A 19,743-nucleotide genomic window follows, 5' to 3' on the forward strand; every position below is an offset into this window, starting at 1 on the left:
ATAGCATCATCTCTCTCATACTAAAGCGCTTCAAGGTACCAGCAACTTTGCAATACTTACCGTTCAACTGTATATATACATACTGCGTAGTCTTATGGCTACACTTCATGATTTTTAGTTCCAATTTGTCAAAATACATCACTTGATATTATATACAGTAATTGTATCAAAAGTTACACCAGTCACTGAAATGATGTAACATTAAGTGACAAGATAGGATACAGGTATCGATACTAGTGCAAATACAATTCATAAACTTTTATTTCAAAAGACTTCAGTTCATTTTATTACAGTACTCCGAAAAGGTTTTTGAATCTTACACCAATGAATGACACTAACATCTGGAAGTCAAATATAATGCAGCAACAAGGTGCTATAGTTGAAAAATAAAACAAATGCCCTGTTGTAAAAAAGACATCTGAATGATTATTACATCAAACCAATCTGATATAGCTGCAAAGTTTACAGCACGACATTCACAGGAAGTGATAAGAAAATAAGTCTGATAAAATGTTCAAGACTTCAACTGATTGCTCTGGAAATGAATTCATGCAGGCACAGGGTAAATTGAGCATCTAGTATGTTTACAAGAACTGTAGACATAACTGTAGTCATGTCCATTATTGAAATGCTGTGATACTAAATGTAAGCATGTCTTTAGCACAGCCAAAAATCCATTATTTCAAAATTAAAATTTAGACCCAGAGTAGCAATTACTCACAATAATTAAAAAATAATCGTACAGGCAATGTATATATTTATCCTGAGGCAGAAACAATCTGTTAGTATTTCCATTCTGTGAAACTACCTTATTACTCTGTCATATGCTACTTTACACATTCCTGAAATGGTGAGCACCTTGCATGAAAAAATATGGCTATTTCTTAAACTCCCAAGGGGCTGCCTCAAGAGATGTCTTCTTAAACGAGGGAAATATGTTTCTTATGTAACAGAAGTTCAACTGCTTATTCACTCTTGGCTGGGTTTAGGAGTCGCACAATTATTTACACTTGATATTTTACTATAGTCATTACATTTATGAATTAGACATTTTGATGTAATCATTCATTTTCTATAGAATAATGAACATCCTCCAGTCATCAGACAAGGTGAAATTACTCATTTCTTTTCTGTGTAACAGAGTACTGTACTGCACTCTCGCAAATGTCTAATAAGGTCAGCCTATTATCAGACTCCTCATTCCAAAGCCTACCATCTTACACAACCAAGTGACCACTTAAAAGGAACGGCTAATATATCTGGACATAATACAGTATATAACTCTTCACATTATCACAATATTCACTGTCTTAATGGTCAACCAAGAATTCAGCATAATTCAATACTCATACCAATCACCTATGATACTGTGCTGTATAAGGAATGAATAACCTTATGTACAAGTTTGTCTTTAGAAGAATAGTTTTGAGGTCTTTCAAGGAATCACTGTACATTACAAATATTTGTAATGGCATGTTTTCTGATCCTTATGATAGACAAACTGTTCAATGCATAATGTGAACATTTACATTATGTGTGTTTTCCATCTTTCTTGCAATGTTCATCATGTATACTGTAAATTTTATTTTTCGAAATATTATCTTTCATGGTTTTAAGAGAACAGACTGTTTCAATGATATCTAAAATGTTGAAGATCTGTTTATTTTGTACAGTATTGCACTCTCAATACGCAGTAAATTTGCAACCAGTGTCCAAAAGTATAAGCTTTCAAACTTTAATTCTTATTAGTAGAAAACAAAACCATTTTCACAAATAATGGTGAGACAGAAGGCATGACAATTTTTTAAGGGAAATTTGAGCAAACAAATCACAAAAATAGTACATTTCTTTAATGATAAACTCAAAATTAACTAGGACTTCTTAGGGCCACATGTACACTTACACATAAAGACACTCCTTGGTGTCATCAATTCTACACCCACTGTTATCACAGGTGATAAATCTCATTTAATTTTTGCAATATAATTTCTGAATAGGGTTGTTGCTAGATATGCAGAACCGTTGTTTCTATGTCATTATTCTCTGCATCATTTCCTACATGCTGTAAATTTAGTGCAAGGGTTGCAGTACAAGGAATTCGGAAGTCCCAGTCTCTGATTTAACAGACAAAAAAATTTGGGTTGCACACCATTATGATTAGATTTTCTTTTTATACAGTTTCGATTATCAGCTTATTATATTTTCACTTTACTAAATCTGAAAGTCAATCAGATGATAGAATTACGTAAGCAGATCCATGCTGGCATAGGAGGAATAGTGTCGCAGGCAGGAATTATCTACGACCCTCTTCCCAGTGCTAACCAGTAATCAGCTTCAACATGCAAAACTCTAAGATTAATTAATAATGAGTTCAAGCTCTCATTTCTGAATTATATATTTCTAAAAACTATCTGCAATTTCTTCTGAGGAGACTGAGAGTGTCTCCCAACTTCCCGACCACACACACACATAACTGGTCTTTATCCCTTAACCCCAAAAAGCAACAATCAAAGCTTTGCTGGTAGAACACCAAGAGCCATGATTGCACTTTTGTCAGCAGACTGAAATGTTTTGAGAAATCTTGGTGATTGGGCTGTGTCACCAGAGTGCTGCCTTATTACTGATAGACAGATTCCACCTAAACAAATAGAAACCATTCAGTGCAATAGATTCAGTTACAGGTTTGAAAGACATACCCTCAGGGCCAGGGAAGGTTGTAATAAACACGTTTGAAATACTGTACTTTATATAGTTTTTCAATGTTTGAAGTAAAACTATATATGCTTTTTGAAGTAAAATTACATATGTTTCGCTCATAATTCATGAAGGTTTTTGTTACATTAGTGTACAAAAACAATGCCAGCATAGCACTTTATAAGTGCAACCCTGTCAAAAAGACAAGTTTACTAAGATAACTTTAATACCAATGTATTTTTTCCAATGGGCCAAGCGCATGACATTCTGCATTATTTATCCAATGTTTGATGTCTAAATATAATAATACATGCATTTCCACTCATCCAGGAATGTTTTATTTTACTATGTAAGAGGGAAAAAAAAAAAGATTCTGGAAAAATATTGCCAAAGTAAATTTCAGTCAAGTGTTCACCTAGTTTACTAAGAGGATTAATGTTTGGAAATGTTTTGACAGGTGTTTTGGCAACTGCCCTACATTAGTGAACACATGCATTTTGTATAAAGCAAGGTCATAAAATGAGAAACTTCAGTGTATATATAATTTGCAATGAATATCTTTTTTTATTCTCTTACAATCTGTCACCTTCTCATGTTCACCCATTTACTTATAAGGTACTATTTCCTGAAGTGCATCGGAAAGCTTAGAGAATTAGCTTTCTAATGATATATAATTCAGCATGCTTCAGACAAATTCAAAGTGCTTCAACATATGATAAAGATCATATACGAGTATTTAATACTTTGGGGATTTTATATACATTTCTAGCAGATGTTTTTCAAAACTAATGAGCTTTTAGATAATCCTCCTTTTTAAAATCACACTCCTTACTCCCTATGCATCTGAAGGCAGAAACTTCAGTGACAGGATAAAACTGCAAGTAAGCATTGACGGCTCCAATGGAAAATTATAACTGTCATGCTATATTTCTCTTCTGTGATCTCTAAATTCTTTAGCAGATCAAAGGATCTTGAAGGTATGTCCTATCTGATGGCACCTGGACTGCTGGCATAAAACTAGCTTCTGAAACTGCTAAAAAAAAAAACAGTCTCTTTTTTCACTTGGGATAAATGTTTTTGGTAATGGGCAGTCTTCCACAGTTCAATCAGTAATACTGAGGAGACAAGCAGACCAATGAGTATTTCTTCAAAAAGATGCTTCATGGTAATCTGGCAGACATTCACAAATTCTTGGGTAAAACTTCCACAATACTGAGGTCTTTTCCCCAATCTGGCAGGGATACGAGAATAAGGCTTAACACTCCTTGCTTAATGATCTTGGATTTTTGGTTAGAACACAAAACTCTTGACCCAGTTTGACTTACAGGCTGATCAGGCCCTCCCTGCTTCATCAGCTATTTAACAGTATGGAAATCAATATCCCCAAGAGGCCATCCCTAGAAACAGAGTTTTTCCTCACACAGACAATGTAGTGAGACCTTCAATGATCCACTCCTTGTTTCTGCATGGCAAAAGGAAACCTTGATTATAAAGGCAATAAGGCTTCAGAAAAAATTTCTCTTTTTACCATCATTTCTTATATAGGCTCCACACCAACAAGGTTGTTTTGTGCAGAGTCAATAATTTTTATCTCCTGCTCCTTCTGCCCATATCTGGCTAGGATACCTCCTAAGGTAACCATCACTGCCGTACCTTGGATAATGCATATTAGCAACTGCTAGGATGCACTTTAGGCATTGCTTGGGACATTTGTTGTATCTCACTGGTATTGCTTTCTATCTTTTAATTATTTTTCACAGATTTATTTTACAACTCCCTGCAGGTTATTCAACTTTAACCTTTTTCCTGCTCTGATTTCTGCCTCATCTAAAAAACAAATATACTGGGCCAGCTCCATGGGAATTTAGACATTCGACTCACTGGTAATAAATAAATTTTGAATTATGTCTATTTTACGCATGACTTACTGTCACTGTTGCATCTTTAACCATTTATAAAATGAAAAAGTATAATTATAGATAGCAATATAAGCCTACAGACATACTAATTTTCTTAAAGCTTTTTGAAAAAACAAGTTATTTTTACATAAGTTTTGGTGTTCCGCTATTTATTTGTACAGTTTTTTAAATAAAGTGATTAAGTTTGACCAGACAAGAGAATGGGTGTTAACAAAATATGAAGAAATATCATTGGCATAAACATAAAGAAAATATCTTGAAAGAAAAACAATTGGCAATAAATGGTTCCAGTCAGATACTTCCACCAGCTATTGAGGTTTCCAGTGCTTCACTGGTTATGTTAAACATTGTGAATGCTTAAGATTATGATACAAGTTCATGTTATTGCTATGCATTATTTACTTAAAACGCTAGTATATTTGGATCACAGTATAAAGCAAGGTACTGTACTACAGAGCTATATCTAAACCATGAATCAAACACAACAGAGACTAACCAGATGGTAGCTAGCAGCTTCATGGAAAGTCATTCCCGTGCACAGCCCGTAACTTCTCAACTTGGGAATTTTTACAGTTTTTTTGTAAATGATCTCAATCTGTTAAATATTTTGCTATATATTTTCATAAGTTTACAAACCTTACAGTTTTTCAAATACATCATAAAAATTCCTTACAGACCTTTTTAAACTTTTTGTAATGACACTGAATTTTTGTAAAGCCATGAGCTTTTCAAACTTTTTGTAGTAACACTGAATTTTTGAATAGCTCATGGTTTGAGTGCATTATGTGACCAGATCTATATATCGGGATTGCCTGTTGGATGACTTGTGCTCCACAATATAATCTGGTCTTGAAACATTATACCTAAATATTTTTCTATATTTCCTCCATGTTCATCAATATTTGCATGTGACTATTGATTGAATACAATGGATAGAGAGAAACACACGCAAATTTTCCAACAAACCCACACTCAAAAGTTATGATTAATAATTTGAATTTTCACAACAGTCTACAAACAAAATATGAGCACAGTAAAATCTCACAATAAAATTTCTCTCATTTCCAAATTTTCCTAAATAAACGAAAATGTCAGTCATCCAACAAATATGAGTCGCAGTAAGATGCATCTGTTAACTGAAGTTGACTGGAAAAATAAAGTTTTGGTGCTACTATGCAATGCGTACGGCAAGCTGAGAGTGGATATTACCCAGCAGTACATAGGTGAGGGATATAGGAGGTTTTACTTGACACTATTTATTTCTCCCATTAGTCCTTTGTGGTAAATCATCTTAGGCATCTCTCATTGCTATTAATTTTGTGCATTCATAGTATTGTGCTGTATTTTTACCTGACCACCGAGTCACTTTTGAGCTCTAACAGCCCTGAAGGAATTGTTTATAAATGATAGGTAACCATGAAGGATGACAAAGGTAAAAAGGAGACAAGTCAGCAGGAGGAGACCTAAAACAATGAAGAAAAGCAAAAGGCACACCGCGATGCAGTTGAGGGCCAAAATTGCATCTTGTGAGGCATACTGTTGGAGTAACTGACAGTGTTGAGAAAATCATTCACACTGCCTGTAAATCTGTGTATATGACAACTGCAACTTGTGCATCCTTTGTGACTGCTCTGTACACACGTATCTTATGTTATTAGCTTTCAGCTGGTGCTACTCCTATACAAAATCCCTTATACTGCACTGAATATTGTTTACATTATAGGTTTAGTTAGATGTAAAAATGTAAATATAGACAACTATTTTACCTTTTAATCTCTAGCTTTCTTATTTATTGCTTGAAGAGGGTTTATTGTAGTGGCTGGTGCTAGGAAAGGCCTACTGTGGACTAGCTCTTAAAACTATAAGATTTCATTAATGAAAGATTTTACTGTGAAGTAAAATGGAGAACAAAATATAAAAGAAAACCTCTTAGTTCATAAAAACAAAAATCAACAAATTCAAACAGTGCATATCATTTGGCAAAAGTGCAAATTAACACCATGGGTTACATCAGTTTCCATACCTGAGGCAACTATGACACAAAGATGAACTTCAAGCTACTGTATTTCGGTCAAGCCACTGACCATTACGAATTGCTTATATGTAAGCTACTGGGTCTTTCATAGTTCATCAAAGGACAAGAAAAATAATAGCTTGTGTTGTCCCACCTACAAAGGCCAAAAAATCACAAAACAAACAGTAATATCAACACTACATGGAGGGAAATCTCCAAAAACTTAGTAAAAGCTTTTGGCACATTTTCATACTCCTCTCCACATGCTGGTTACAAATCCTGCCTCCTGAATACCAAAATAAATTTATCTCTACTTACACTACAGCAATTACCGATTGTCATAACCAATACTCTTCTTTTGTCATACAATGAAGAACAAATGCTTCACTTCATAATTCAAAAATAAAAGAAAAAATGGATTTGAAGTAGACTGAAAGGAAAGTGACTACTGATATCTGCTATCATTGCTCTTGATGAAAAGCCACGAAAAAGAAGATAACAAAGAAAAAAAGTAACACCTAAGTTCTATTATTATTTCTTAAAAATATTGATTTTCTGGGAACATAATTTCCCTATCACTGACCAAATAAATTAATAAAGTAATTGACATATATATTAGTTCAAGAAAGAAAAAGCCATGAGGTAACAAAGTTGAGTGTTCTAATATGGTGAGTATGTTTTGATATTATTCACAGGTGATGTCAGCCAGCAGTTTCCTAAAGGCTATATTCTGAAACTTTATCCTTAATCCACATGAACACTTAATACATATGCAATATAATAACAAACTAACTGAAACTTAGTTTCTTACTATAGTCACTATGCACATACATGTAAATGACATACAATCAAATGACATGAGCCTAAAAGTATTACAAAGTGTATAAATGATGAAAAATTATCCATTAGCTTTCACTCCTACGATAATGTTGATGATGAACCCTTTTTCCACATTCCATGCAAGCGAGATTTTTCATCAAAAAGACTCCTTAACAAAACAACCTGGAAATAAGAACAAATAAATAAGCAATTCAAGCGAGATTTTTCATCAAAAAGTCTCCTTAACAAAACAACCTGGAAATAAGAACAAATAAATAAGCAACATTGTTTGGGACTGACCTCAGAAAAGGTGGAACATTCTTATTGCTATGGGACACCCTAGAATGTGAAAAATGTACTGAGAAGGCAGTAAGAAAATTAACAGTATCAACAGTATGGTTGAAATAGAAAGAAGCTACTAAACTAATGTAACATGCTGTATTCCATAAGTATACCTAGGAACAATTTATGATGCATATATAGGGCCTGCACTGTTTGCATGAGGCAAATGGGCGCTGACAAATAATGGAAGAGACTTTGATGAAGAAGACTGACTACAAAATGTTATGATTCATGGCTGGAGTGCAGAGGGGAACATATCACAAATGAGTAAGTTTCTCAAAGATGTGGCCTATCCATTTATCATAAAGTAATTTGATGCAACCATTAAAGTACATTTAAAGGGTCTTATTGGGCTTTTAGAAAGAGGTGGTATGAAGAGGCTGGACATCACATTGAGGCTGCATGGACTGAAATGGTTTGTATATGTGATGAATACTACCTATCATAAATTATGCAGAAAGTTCATTTTATAAAGGTTTAAGATGTGCAGTATCTACGTGTATTTTTTTTACAATGCACCTTTGTGTAAATGTTGTTCAGTTACAGTAAATCTTTTACTATGGTGGTAAGACATCTTCTAATTAAAAGTCTCTTTTTTTATTAGTTTTGATATGATTCAACTGACACGAAACTTTGGCTGGTAGTTTGCGTTGACACTAATTAAAAGGATAAGCTGGCTATTGTTGTGCAAGTACTAATGTTAAAACTATCAGTACAATTATGAACTTTATATCTTGAAATGGTGGGATTTATAACCAAAATTTTTGTGTAGGCATCAGCTCTACATATGCTACAATATCTCTGCCTACAAAATATGTAACTAGAAACACCTAATCATAGTATGCATGAAAGATAATATAGTTCTGTATCTAAATATGAGATTTTCCCCAAAAATGAGTTGTCAAATCTAGATCATCTTGCAACCCACCCAAAATCCTGTTGACTACAAGCTATACTATATATGGATTTGTGTACACAGAGACAATGGTAAAAATTTCAGTTTTGCAAAGCAATCTACAATTTTTCTAAAAAATAGTAGCTATTGAACCAAGACCATTTCACATCTCACTTGAATTGAACTGAACTGAATATAGAATTTAAGCCAAAGGCCAAGCACTGGGACCTATGAGGTCATTCAGTGCTGAAATGGAAATTGACAGTAAATGGTTTGAAAGGTGTAACAGGAGGAAAACCTCGCAGTTGCACTATGAATCAATTGTTAGGAGAGGGTGGAAAGTCAGACAGAAGAAAGAGAATATGAAAGGAAGTACAGCAAAAGGAACAAAAGGGGTTGCAGCTAGCGGCAGAAAGCACGCTGCAAAGAACCTTTAGCAATGCCTACAGTGCACCACAAGAGGTGCACTGATGGCACTACTCCACTACGGGGCTATCAGCTTTTGCGTTAATACTGAAATCAAACTACTATCATACACGTTATGAATTAACAAAAGAGTGGTTGATGGACAGATCCTAGTTAATTTAGCCATGACATTTGCATATATCTGAGCATTAAACATCAAATTTACTATAGTCCCATCCAAAATAAGGTAACTGCAACAACAAGCTATATATTACCGTTTATCAAAAGAAAAGGATGTTAGTCTTTAGACATTACCTGAATAAAACCAGTAACAATCATAACAGAAATGTTGATCATGGACCAAGAATTGACTTTGGTGTAGTTGTTTTCAGCAATATTTCGGTCTCGTGCCTCGTATGCCCTCAGCTGATCTTGCATGATGCGAGACTTTGTAAGGTGTCCCCTAATTCTGTCCATGGCATCCTGAAACAATAAAAAATAGAGAGACACCGTATGAAAAAAATATTTTTTATCAAAAGAATGCATATGGAAATATAAAATTACATATGACTGAGCAAAGTCAATCATTCACAACAAACCGCCAAGAAGAGATGGGTACAGGCAAATTCCCAAAAAATAATAATTTTGTATTAATATAAAAGCTATCATTACAACTGTCCATACAGGAGATAAACCTCATATCATTACTAAACAGGGAGTTGCTACGAAATGCTGCTCAGATTATTGGTGTTGCGCTGTATATTTGTAAACTGCACAAAGCTATGATCCAAAGTGAATTATCTGTCTCCAAGGAGATGTTTGCCTAATTTTTGCTTAGCACTTACACAATGTTGAAACCTGACAAGTCTTGGTGCTACTGTACTAACAACAATTATATAAACATCCCATAAAGAACAAAGCACACTTCAGGATAGAAGCAACTCCTATTACAGCATGTCGCACTTTACTCTTTATATACTGTTTACTGTACTTTAATTAGGTTCTCATGAAATTAACTTTATCTTCTAAAAATTTGAACAAAATAAAAAATAAAAGGAAATAAAAGGCTCACTTTGATATCTTCGATCTTCATTTCATATATCTCCTCTGCAGTAACACTTGCTTCAAGTCCATCATCCCAAAGATCATCATCTTCGTCATCATTTTCAATCATAACACCGAAAAATACAGTCTTAGAATTGAAATGTGAGAAAGTGTTGTCCCAGCAAATCTTGTAATCACCTTCCTCAGACATCAGAGTTCTGCAAAAATTTCAAAATATAAATAAAACAATTTTCAATTTAAAAAATGGGATTTCATAAAATACTATTTACTAATACAAATCAGCCAACTTTCATATGCCTAATCTTGCAGTCAACATCTGGGCACACACAGTAGGAAGAACAAGAACCATCACTTGGCCAGTTATCCTTCTGGACAGTATTGTACCTCTAATGGTGATAGCGGTAGTTAAGATGTTCCCAGTGTTGTCTGGAAACATAGCAAGAAATGTGTGCGTGGGAAGCACATATTCTTTACTGATGAGTTTGTAAAAAGCAATAAATTATTTATTAAAAATTCTTATTTATTTAACCCAACCCCATTAGTTTACCTATGTCTGAGTAGCTCTTTAAGTGTGAAGGCCTTCATGTTGTATGAAAATTTAAACCAGGGTACTGAAGTATGACTTTCAGTGTGAAAGGCAGGGACTCCGAATGTCTTTTTACTAATAAGGGGTCGAGAGACAGACTGGAACTCTGTTGCAAAAACCAAATATCCCTGGCAAAATGTTAAACAAGATATCATCACATAAGGATCTCATACTAAGTGCTATGCTCTTGAGGTAAACAGAGTAGGCTCATAAAGAAACCAAGACTAACAGAGGCATCACAACCACCTGTAATTTTGGCCGAACACAACCATATCAGCAAAGAATGTGCTATATTTAACAATACCAAGTTAAAGCCATGTGATATGAGTTCAGCGGCCATGAAATGGTGGAGAGATCCAAACTTCATGACCTCAAAAAAGGGTTGATATGCTTGACAATCAGATGAGCCCTCCTGGAATAATTAGCCTACATGAACAATTTGAGCGTTAAAACTACAATACACTCTATCATTGGTGCTTGGGATGAAGTCCAACTTTCAGTGCTAAATGCATCTTGAAAAAGTATTCCCTAATACCAAGGCTTTCCTTCTTTAGCCAGCATTTGCAAGCAAACCCGAAGGTTTTCATGAGGTCAGGATTGATGCAATGGACAGTGAAGACACCTTACTGAATGGTAATTTGCAAATAAAGTAAGAATTGTTATACTTTGTATGTGAAAATCAGAATTAAACAGCACAATATTTCACTTTTGACTACAGAATTAAATGTCTGAATTTGGAAACCCACCTGTGAGTTGCTTCAGGTTTTCTAAGATCCTGGAGAAGAATGGCACCGTGAGGTGATGCAACATAGAAATTGATGTCTATCTCACCCTGGCCACCATCTATGACCTGTAGACAGAGATTTTGGGGTATAAGGTGTTAATATATATCAAAATCTGAGATAACAATAACGGACATGGCTTTTGTATAGTGCCTTATATTAAATTCTAAAACTATTAATTGTTTAAGGACGTAGAAACCATACAACTCAGTAATAACAAGGACACTACCATGCCTTGTACAGTGATATCCTATATAACACCATTAAATATTTAACCAAAATACAACTGAAAAAGAAAAAAAAATCAACAAAAATTGTTCGACACATTTCCCGATAAATGAAGCCAACTGTGACTCGACTCATGCAGTTTTCTGTATATTTTTCACTCCAGACAACCCGAGTCCGTCTTTTATGCCGAAGGAAAACGAAGTTATAAAAGAAGCTATTATCTAGTTAAATAATCAAGCTGAGGATTATATAACCTTCATATTATTTGGAGAAGAAGGGTTTATAGAGGAACGGTGCTTTTGCTAGAAATTGTTAGAGACAACTTAATTGCAGCCAATCGGAGGTTACGTAACAAATTGGATTGAAATTCACATTTTTCCGAACAAGATATTTCACCACTATTTAAACAGATATATTGATAGCACATTCTAAAATATATGTACTGTACATTTATCAACAACTTAATAAACACATTTATTACATTTCAAATACATTTCCAATCAAACGACCCGTCCCGCAAAATTTGTTCAATCCCTAGCTGTTTCTTAAGCTGTCCAAAATTAAAAATTAATATAGATATAAGGTTCTAAGGTATAACTGACTCACAGGGATGTGAGAAATGACATTCAAATAATGTCAAGGCTAGATTAGTTTTGAAAGCTCTTCTGTTTACGTCCAACTCCCCCTGACAAGATGCCAACTCGCCCGAAAGTACCACTTATATTTTAAAGTAATTAACGATGACAAGTGTTTGTTTTACTTAGTACGGCATAACCGTACACAATGCATGTTCACGTTTGTGTGAATTCTGGCTAGAGGTTACATTCACTAATGAAATTATTGTCGAATAATTTTCTGACAAGGCATTACACAAGAAACTGCGGAGTTTCTTCTTCATGTGTACATCTTTAGTCCGATCTGGACGTGGCGCTCAGTGTCGCTGTCACTTCAAATGTGCATCAGGAAAAGATTATATATATAAAAAACGGAATTTATGAAATGGCTCTTTATATTCATGATATTTTACTAATTAATTACCCAGGTTTAGCACTTTGGCGTATTTTTAACGTTAGTGATTTCGCGTGTACGTAAACCGAATAGTAAAGGCCTAGCCTAAGAAGCCTAATGAATGTGGAGGAGAGCCTCGGCTAAACGTGTTCACGGTACATAACATATCCTAAGCAATCAACAGATGACAGGACACCAGGAAGCCTTTTAATACCTCTCTTACTAGGTAGGTACACAATTTTAATTACTCTTATTAGTAACGATAGCCTTGTTTAATTTCAAGACGGGTAGACTGAATACAGCGCCTCTCTGGTTCGGAGATTACCTGTTTACGTGCACAATGGGCTCCGTGTTTAGTACCGGGTCCTTGGGTTTGACCGTAAAAACAGAAGCAAAAGACGATGTCAAACAAAACGCGACAAATGTCATAAACGTAATTAAGCGACATAGCCTACAAATAACCAGAAGGCAGGAACCAGGCCGCGGCAACTAGGGCTACTTCGCATTAGGTTAGCCTTGGTCTAGTTACTGCCGAACGGCCTCTGCTGAATTAGACTTGCTCAGACTTTGTTAACTGATTGTTTAGAAGGCAAAGAATGGAGAAGTTTTTTTTAAATCCTCATATTGTCATGTTACCTGTTTACTTATTACTTCCAGTTCATTTGACTGGTGAACCACTACATTTATAACAACTACCTCTTAGGATAACACACATTTATAATACTAGATCTTAGGATAACAAACGATAGAACTAATTAGAAATACCAAATATATATTTATAACACCTACCTCTTAGCCTACCCCATGAAAAACATTCCATTTCATTGAATAATTATGGGAGCCGTAATTATTCAATGTTTTATGGGTTGGGGAAGGGAAAATGAGTGAACTGGAGGGTTATGGGTTCCATAAATCATTGGGAAATATAATGATGCATACTAACCTAAGTTATCTTGGGGCATGGGGGTCTTACCTGGCCTAGGCACCATAAATCGGTGAAACTAGTTAGGCACGCATTAACCTAACTAAACCAAAGTGCCTGGTCCTACCTAACCTAGTGCACCATAAATCTGAGTGAAATATGTAGTGCATCCTATCCAGACCTCCAATGTAACCTAACCTAGGGCATCAAGCAAGCCCTAAAGCAGAGTGATTTACTGGGATACATCATAACCAGACATTACTGTAGCTGGCTCACTAAAGGTAGATTCTTGGATGACCCCTATGCCTACGAGACATTTGTTTGGCGGCCTCTGATTGGCTGGTACCAGGAGGTAGGCGGCTCGCTCAGCGTCTCATATTTCTATCTGTACTTTAAAAACTAGCAATATGGTTATATCCCTTCATTTATCTCATGTTTTACACAAGATAGGAAAGTTTTGGTCATACCATACGTTTCAGTATTAATTGTACAACTAAATCATGATTTCCTGAAATCAGTAAGATAAAACACAATGGAATTACAAGTAAAAGTGAAGAGAGAAGCATTTAATTCTTTATAGATATTTTTTACTTATCATTGGACTTTGCGTCATTCATACGATCAATATAAAATAAAACTGTTTTCATACAATAAATTCACCGCTGGTGCTTTCAGATTTTAGATGTCTGTGATATGTGAAGAGAAAATGAAGAATATGTATTATTATGTTGCATCCGTACTTGACTCATTTTGCTTAGAGATGGTGATCTGCAAGACACCGTACATATCTGGTAAGAAAAAAAAAATAATCAGATGGATACATCTGGATGTGTTGGCTTCACTTGAATCTAGGTGAGAAATATGCATAATGTGGGCTACATGATAAATACTGTAACAGGCCTACATAATTATGAGTTCATTATTATGGCTGCTTGTTTCTCTGGTCAACAACATCAAAAGCTTATGGGTTTCGTATGTTCATTCAATAAACGAAAGTACACCATTTTATTTCTTACCATAAAATCTATTGGCGATGTAACGAATATAAAATTCTGTCTTTTTCAGAATTGTTTGAGCTACTCTTATACCCGAATAGTTATTTCCTTTATATACATGTTACATTTGATAAAAAATTTTTATGTTTTTTCTGATTCCGTATACAGCAGTGTTGAGGAAACATTTGCTTAGTCTACTCCTGAGGTAATTCATTATTCTTGAATCATTTAATTCATATCTGAGTAGGTGTAATTCCCGTAAACGTTCCCACACCCCTGCATCATTTGTATAGTGCATGTAGGATAATGAGACGAATCAGAAGACTGTTGTAGCTTTATCTCAGAGGACTGTTGTAGCTTTATCTGTTTAAACAAAAAGAATGGAAATTCATACTGATATATTATGTCATAAAAACAAAAGACAACCATGTACAGTAGGCTTACATTGCTATGTCATTACGCTATGTGAACAAAAAGAAAACTAAATCTTACATATTTTGTCCGTAGATTTCAAATTCTTCCCTGGACTGAATTTCCTGCGGCCCGCCTATATATAAATCACCAACAATATCAGATGCAGCCATTTGATTATTTTTTTCTTATCAGATATGTCCAGACATACAGACATATATGATATTGGAGTGAAAATGTTCGGCAGTCACAACGGGAATTCTATGCCTTTACTTACAGAAAATGTAATGACATAATAATACGGTAAATATTGCCAAAACTGCAAACTTCTCATATCGCTAATTGGCAACTGAGAGGACCAACGGTGTCTTGCAGATCACCGTCTCTCAGCAAACTGAGTCAAGTACAGATGCAACATAATAGGACATATTCTTCATTATCTCTTCACATATCACATGCATGTAAAATCTGAAAGCACGAGCGTATCCAGGGTGAATTTATTTTATGAAAACACAAGTTTTATTTTATCTTGATCGCATGAATGATGCAAAATCCAATGATAAGTAAAATGTCTATAAAGAATTAAATGATTCTCTCTTCACTTTTACTCGTAATTCCTTTGTTTTTTACCTTATTGATTTCAGGAAATCATGATTTAGTTGTACAATTAATACTGAATCCTATGGTATGACCAAAACTTTCCTATCTTGTGCAAAACGTGAGATAAATGAAGAAATATAAACATATTGCTAGTTTTCTAAGCCACAGACAAAAATATGAGATGCTGAGTGAGCCGTAGGCCTACCTCCCGGTACCAGCCAATCAGAGGCTGCCAAACAAACGTCTCATAGGCATAGGGCTCATCCAAGAATCAACCTTAAGTGAACCAGCTATAGCGCAGCACATTATAGCTAGCTAAGAAACCCCTTTTAACATAATTTGTTTTAGAAAGATAAACTTTGATCATAAAATTTTTAGCCCAAATGGAATGAATGTCTAAAGGGATGACCACAAGCTTTTAAAAACACAGACTTTGCAAAAACATAATATTTGCATTGTCCTTAGAGGGGAATTTTATTTCTTACTTCCCCTATCATCAGCATACTGTATCATAATATTTCCATTGTCCTTAGAGGGGAATTTTATTTCTTACTTCCCCCATCATCAGTGTACTGTATATTCTTTGTATTGGGTTTTATGTTAGGATCCACAAAATTAATAGAATGGTTTACATTTAAATTGATATAATGCATCCAAAAAACAATTAAAAGCTTTCCATCAGTACAATGTTATTGTAGTTCGAGATAATATTTCTTTCATAACATTCTTTCAGCCCTTTCTTTGGCTTTCCTGTTCCGTGAACTGAGCCACTAGAGTGGTTCACTTCAAATACCCTGGGAATTTAATGCTCTTGTTTGACTAGTGAAGGTTTTCCCTTCTATGACATCACAGTGCACTTAACGGCTAAGTTTCAGGATACAATTCTGTCATTATAGACTATAGGAATCAGCTGTTCCCAGCTCTTGTACAGGTATCTGTAAACTCCTTGTGCATGACTTAACTGCCCCTCCATTCTTTTGTTGTAACACAGACTGTATAGGACATTGAGGAGGTTCACAACCTGTACTTCCTCAGGTTTTAGAAAAGTGCCAGTCAGTTCTCTGAGACAAATCTCCCACCTAAGGAGTGTCTTCCCTAAATGAATATCACCAAGAGCCTTGCTCTTGGAAATTTAGAGAACTAGGGTTATCTTTGAGGGTTGGGAAGATCAGCTTGGAATGTAGCAATATTATTGGAGAGTCCATGATAATAATGCTCTACCACCTGCTATCCATCACCTTTATTAAAATGGGGTATGAAGGCAGTTGTGTCTCCCAACTACTAAAATTCAGAGATAGGAAGCTATGTTGTGTAACTCACCTTCACCTGGCATAGCCAGAGCAGACACAATATAGCAAAAGATATAGAGGTACCAGCCACTTTTCATTCAACAGACCTTTAACCACTGCAAACAAATGAGATGTTATTCTGTCCTAGGGGAGCCTGGGTAGCCACAAATGTCGAGCGGCCACCAAAGGTCCAGAGGAGAAAGTGCCAGGACATGTGAGTGATGCCCCTCTTGTGGAAAGAGGTAAAGGTGTCGAGGCTCCTCTAGACACCTGCCTTCAGTATCTTTATCAAGAAGTTCCTCCTGATTGCAAGGTACAGAGCTGGCCTGTCATCATATGCCATTGTGGTAATGTTTTTGCTCATTAGCTGGTAGGCTAATCATCACCTCTTGTTATGCTTGCAGTATGTGAAGCACTATCTCCATTTCAAGAGAGCTGATGTGCAGGTGAGCATTGTCTCCAGTCCACACATCTGAAGTGAGTGAGCCTTGCAGGTGTGTGCTTGATGCTAAAATATATGCCTGGCAGTGGACTTGTCAGGTTAAGAGCTATCTTTTTACATCTCATAACCTGACAAGTCCACTGCCAGGCATTTATTTTAGCATCAAGCACACACCTGCAAGGCTCACTCACTTCAGATGGCTATCTTTTTACATCTCACAAGCCCTTCTTTGGCTGAGTCGGTAGAGCTTTCGACTGTCACTCGATGGGCCGGAGTTCAATTCCCCCGGCCGGCCGATGAAGAGTTAGAGGAATTTATTTCTGGTGATAGAAATTCATTTCTCGCTATAATGTGGTTCGGATCCCACAATAAGCTGTAGGTCCCGTTGCTAAGTAACCAATTGGTTCTTAGCCACGTACAATAAGTCTAATCCTTCGGGCCAGCCCTAGGAGAGCTGTTAATCAGCTCAGTGGTCTGGTTAAACTAAGGTATACTTACTTTTTACATCTCATAAATTGTAAAATATATCACCAGTGATCTCCAGTACTTATTACGGCTAGGCAGCCATTGCTAAACTGAACTGACTTATGAAAGATGGTTAGATTCGGAAAACATTACGGTACTTAGTCACAAGAACATATAGTTATAATTGGCTGGAAACAGTAGGTAATTAGATAAGAGAGGAACAAAATAGCTCATGAAGTGCTCTAGAATAGTGCAGTAGGTATTTATTAGGTAAGAGAGGAACAAAATAGCTCGTAAAGTGCTCTAGAATAGTATAAAGTGATATCACTATATTTTGGTCTGTGTAAGAACTTAAGAACAAACATACACCTTCAAACCAAAAGCAGTGTACAATATTTTTAAAACAGGCCTGGTGTGTGCCTTTATATTTTTATTGGTAAATACTTAACTTGCTCCTTAAGTTCTTTTTCCCTTTTAATACTTGGCCCACTCACATGAATGCCATGTTTACTACCAGCCCATCAGGTATGAAAGTTGAAACATAAACAAAAGACTGTAAATACATTGGTAACAATAAATTTAAGATAGAATTTGTATAAAGCACATTAAGGAGAGTTAAGAACAAAGCAAAAAAAGAACTCCAATGTCAAGAATTGTTATTAAGTGGAATAATAAGCTAACCTCTAGGCTATGGATTAAATGCCAAACTGATCATTATTCACCATTCCTGATATTAACTTGTGTTGGCTAGGAATTAAAGTACCGTAACATAGTATTTCCGAATTACTAAAGTAGGATATAGACTAGACTAGCTTCAAGACTTTATAATATACAAACATAGGCCAGCCTATTAGCCTTACCTAAAAAGGCTTGGGCAACTTTGGCATTAGTGGAAAATGCCCACCCACTGTTAAGCACCATGCCTATTAGTCATCAACTTCGAATTTCAAGAGGAGCATTGCAAATTTTATTGAAAGGAAGTGAATGAGTGCATTTTGTGGGGATAGCCTAACATTTACAAAAAAAAAAAAAACTAGCTTCGCTGCCAAAAACTGTAACTTGTATTCTGCCAAGGGCAGCCTAAGCTCAGAGGAATTCAGTGTTAATAATTTTAATCCTCAGGGCCTTATTATTAGCCCTGTCAAATATATGGCACCAGTTTCAAATTTAGACCCAATTTATAATGTTTGGCTACAATTAGGACGCTATACTAAAGTGTACTGCGTGATTTGTAACGTATATCCTTACCGCAAGGTTAGCCTAACCTAAATTGTCCTGGACGGAACCAACCTGATATTCGACCTCCAGGGTCTCTCCCGCTTTAACAAACTCGTAGAAACACTCTTCCGTGCCAGCCTTCACTTCCACTGTCATTTCTCTGTCTATGTCTCTGCAGAGAGAGACAGCAAAACACACGAAAAATAGGACTAGAGTTACGAGGGTATGACTAGCCATTGTTTACAACTTGCGTTTCCAACGTAAGGTTAATACCGACTGCCGCAAACAAATTCGCCGGGCGTGTTCTGTTGGTCTTGTTAGGATGTGTTGCATAATGAAACTGCCGCTTAGGCTTTTGAAGCTACTATAAAAACAGGTGATATTTGATCGATAACTTGCTTGTGATATTACTTATTAGTTACTTGAGCAGTGATCATTACCCAAAAACGTCAATAATTATTTGTCCCAGTTGAAAGTGTCCTGATTTGAGCAGACATACAATTAATTATACACGTACAACTTGTTATTAATGAAACGAAATATACAGTTTAATGTTTTTCTGAATGTGCACTCCATTCTTCATGCAAGTATGCGTAATTGCATTGTGGTATTCAGTGTCCCTTGGATAGTGTAAAGTTTAACGC

At 35.6% G+C, this 19,743-nt stretch overlaps 1 protein-coding gene across 1 annotated transcript; it reads right to left on the minus strand.

Annotated features, from left to right (window-relative positions):
* Positions 1-243: 243 nt before the first annotated feature.
* On the minus strand, positions 244-19,441 carry LOC136832737 (transmembrane emp24 domain-containing protein 1-like). Its single transcript, XM_067094255.1, has 5 exons — positions 19,172-19,441; positions 11,486-11,589; positions 10,161-10,350; positions 9,404-9,571; positions 244-7,629 (listed from the first exon to the last, which is right to left on the minus strand). Exons 1-5 carry the CDS (start codon positions 19,334-19,336, stop codon positions 7,546-7,548), a joined length of 711 nt encoding a protein of 236 aa, XP_066950356.1. The 5' UTR covers positions 19,337-19,441; the 3' UTR covers positions 244-7,545.
* Positions 19,442-19,743: the final 302 nt, after the last annotated feature.

This window comes from Macrobrachium rosenbergii, chromosome 50, assembly GCF_040412425.1.
Source record: "Macrobrachium rosenbergii isolate ZJJX-2024 chromosome 50, ASM4041242v1, whole genome shotgun sequence".
NCBI classification, from domain to species: domain Eukaryota; kingdom Metazoa; phylum Arthropoda; class Malacostraca; order Decapoda; family Palaemonidae; genus Macrobrachium; species Macrobrachium rosenbergii.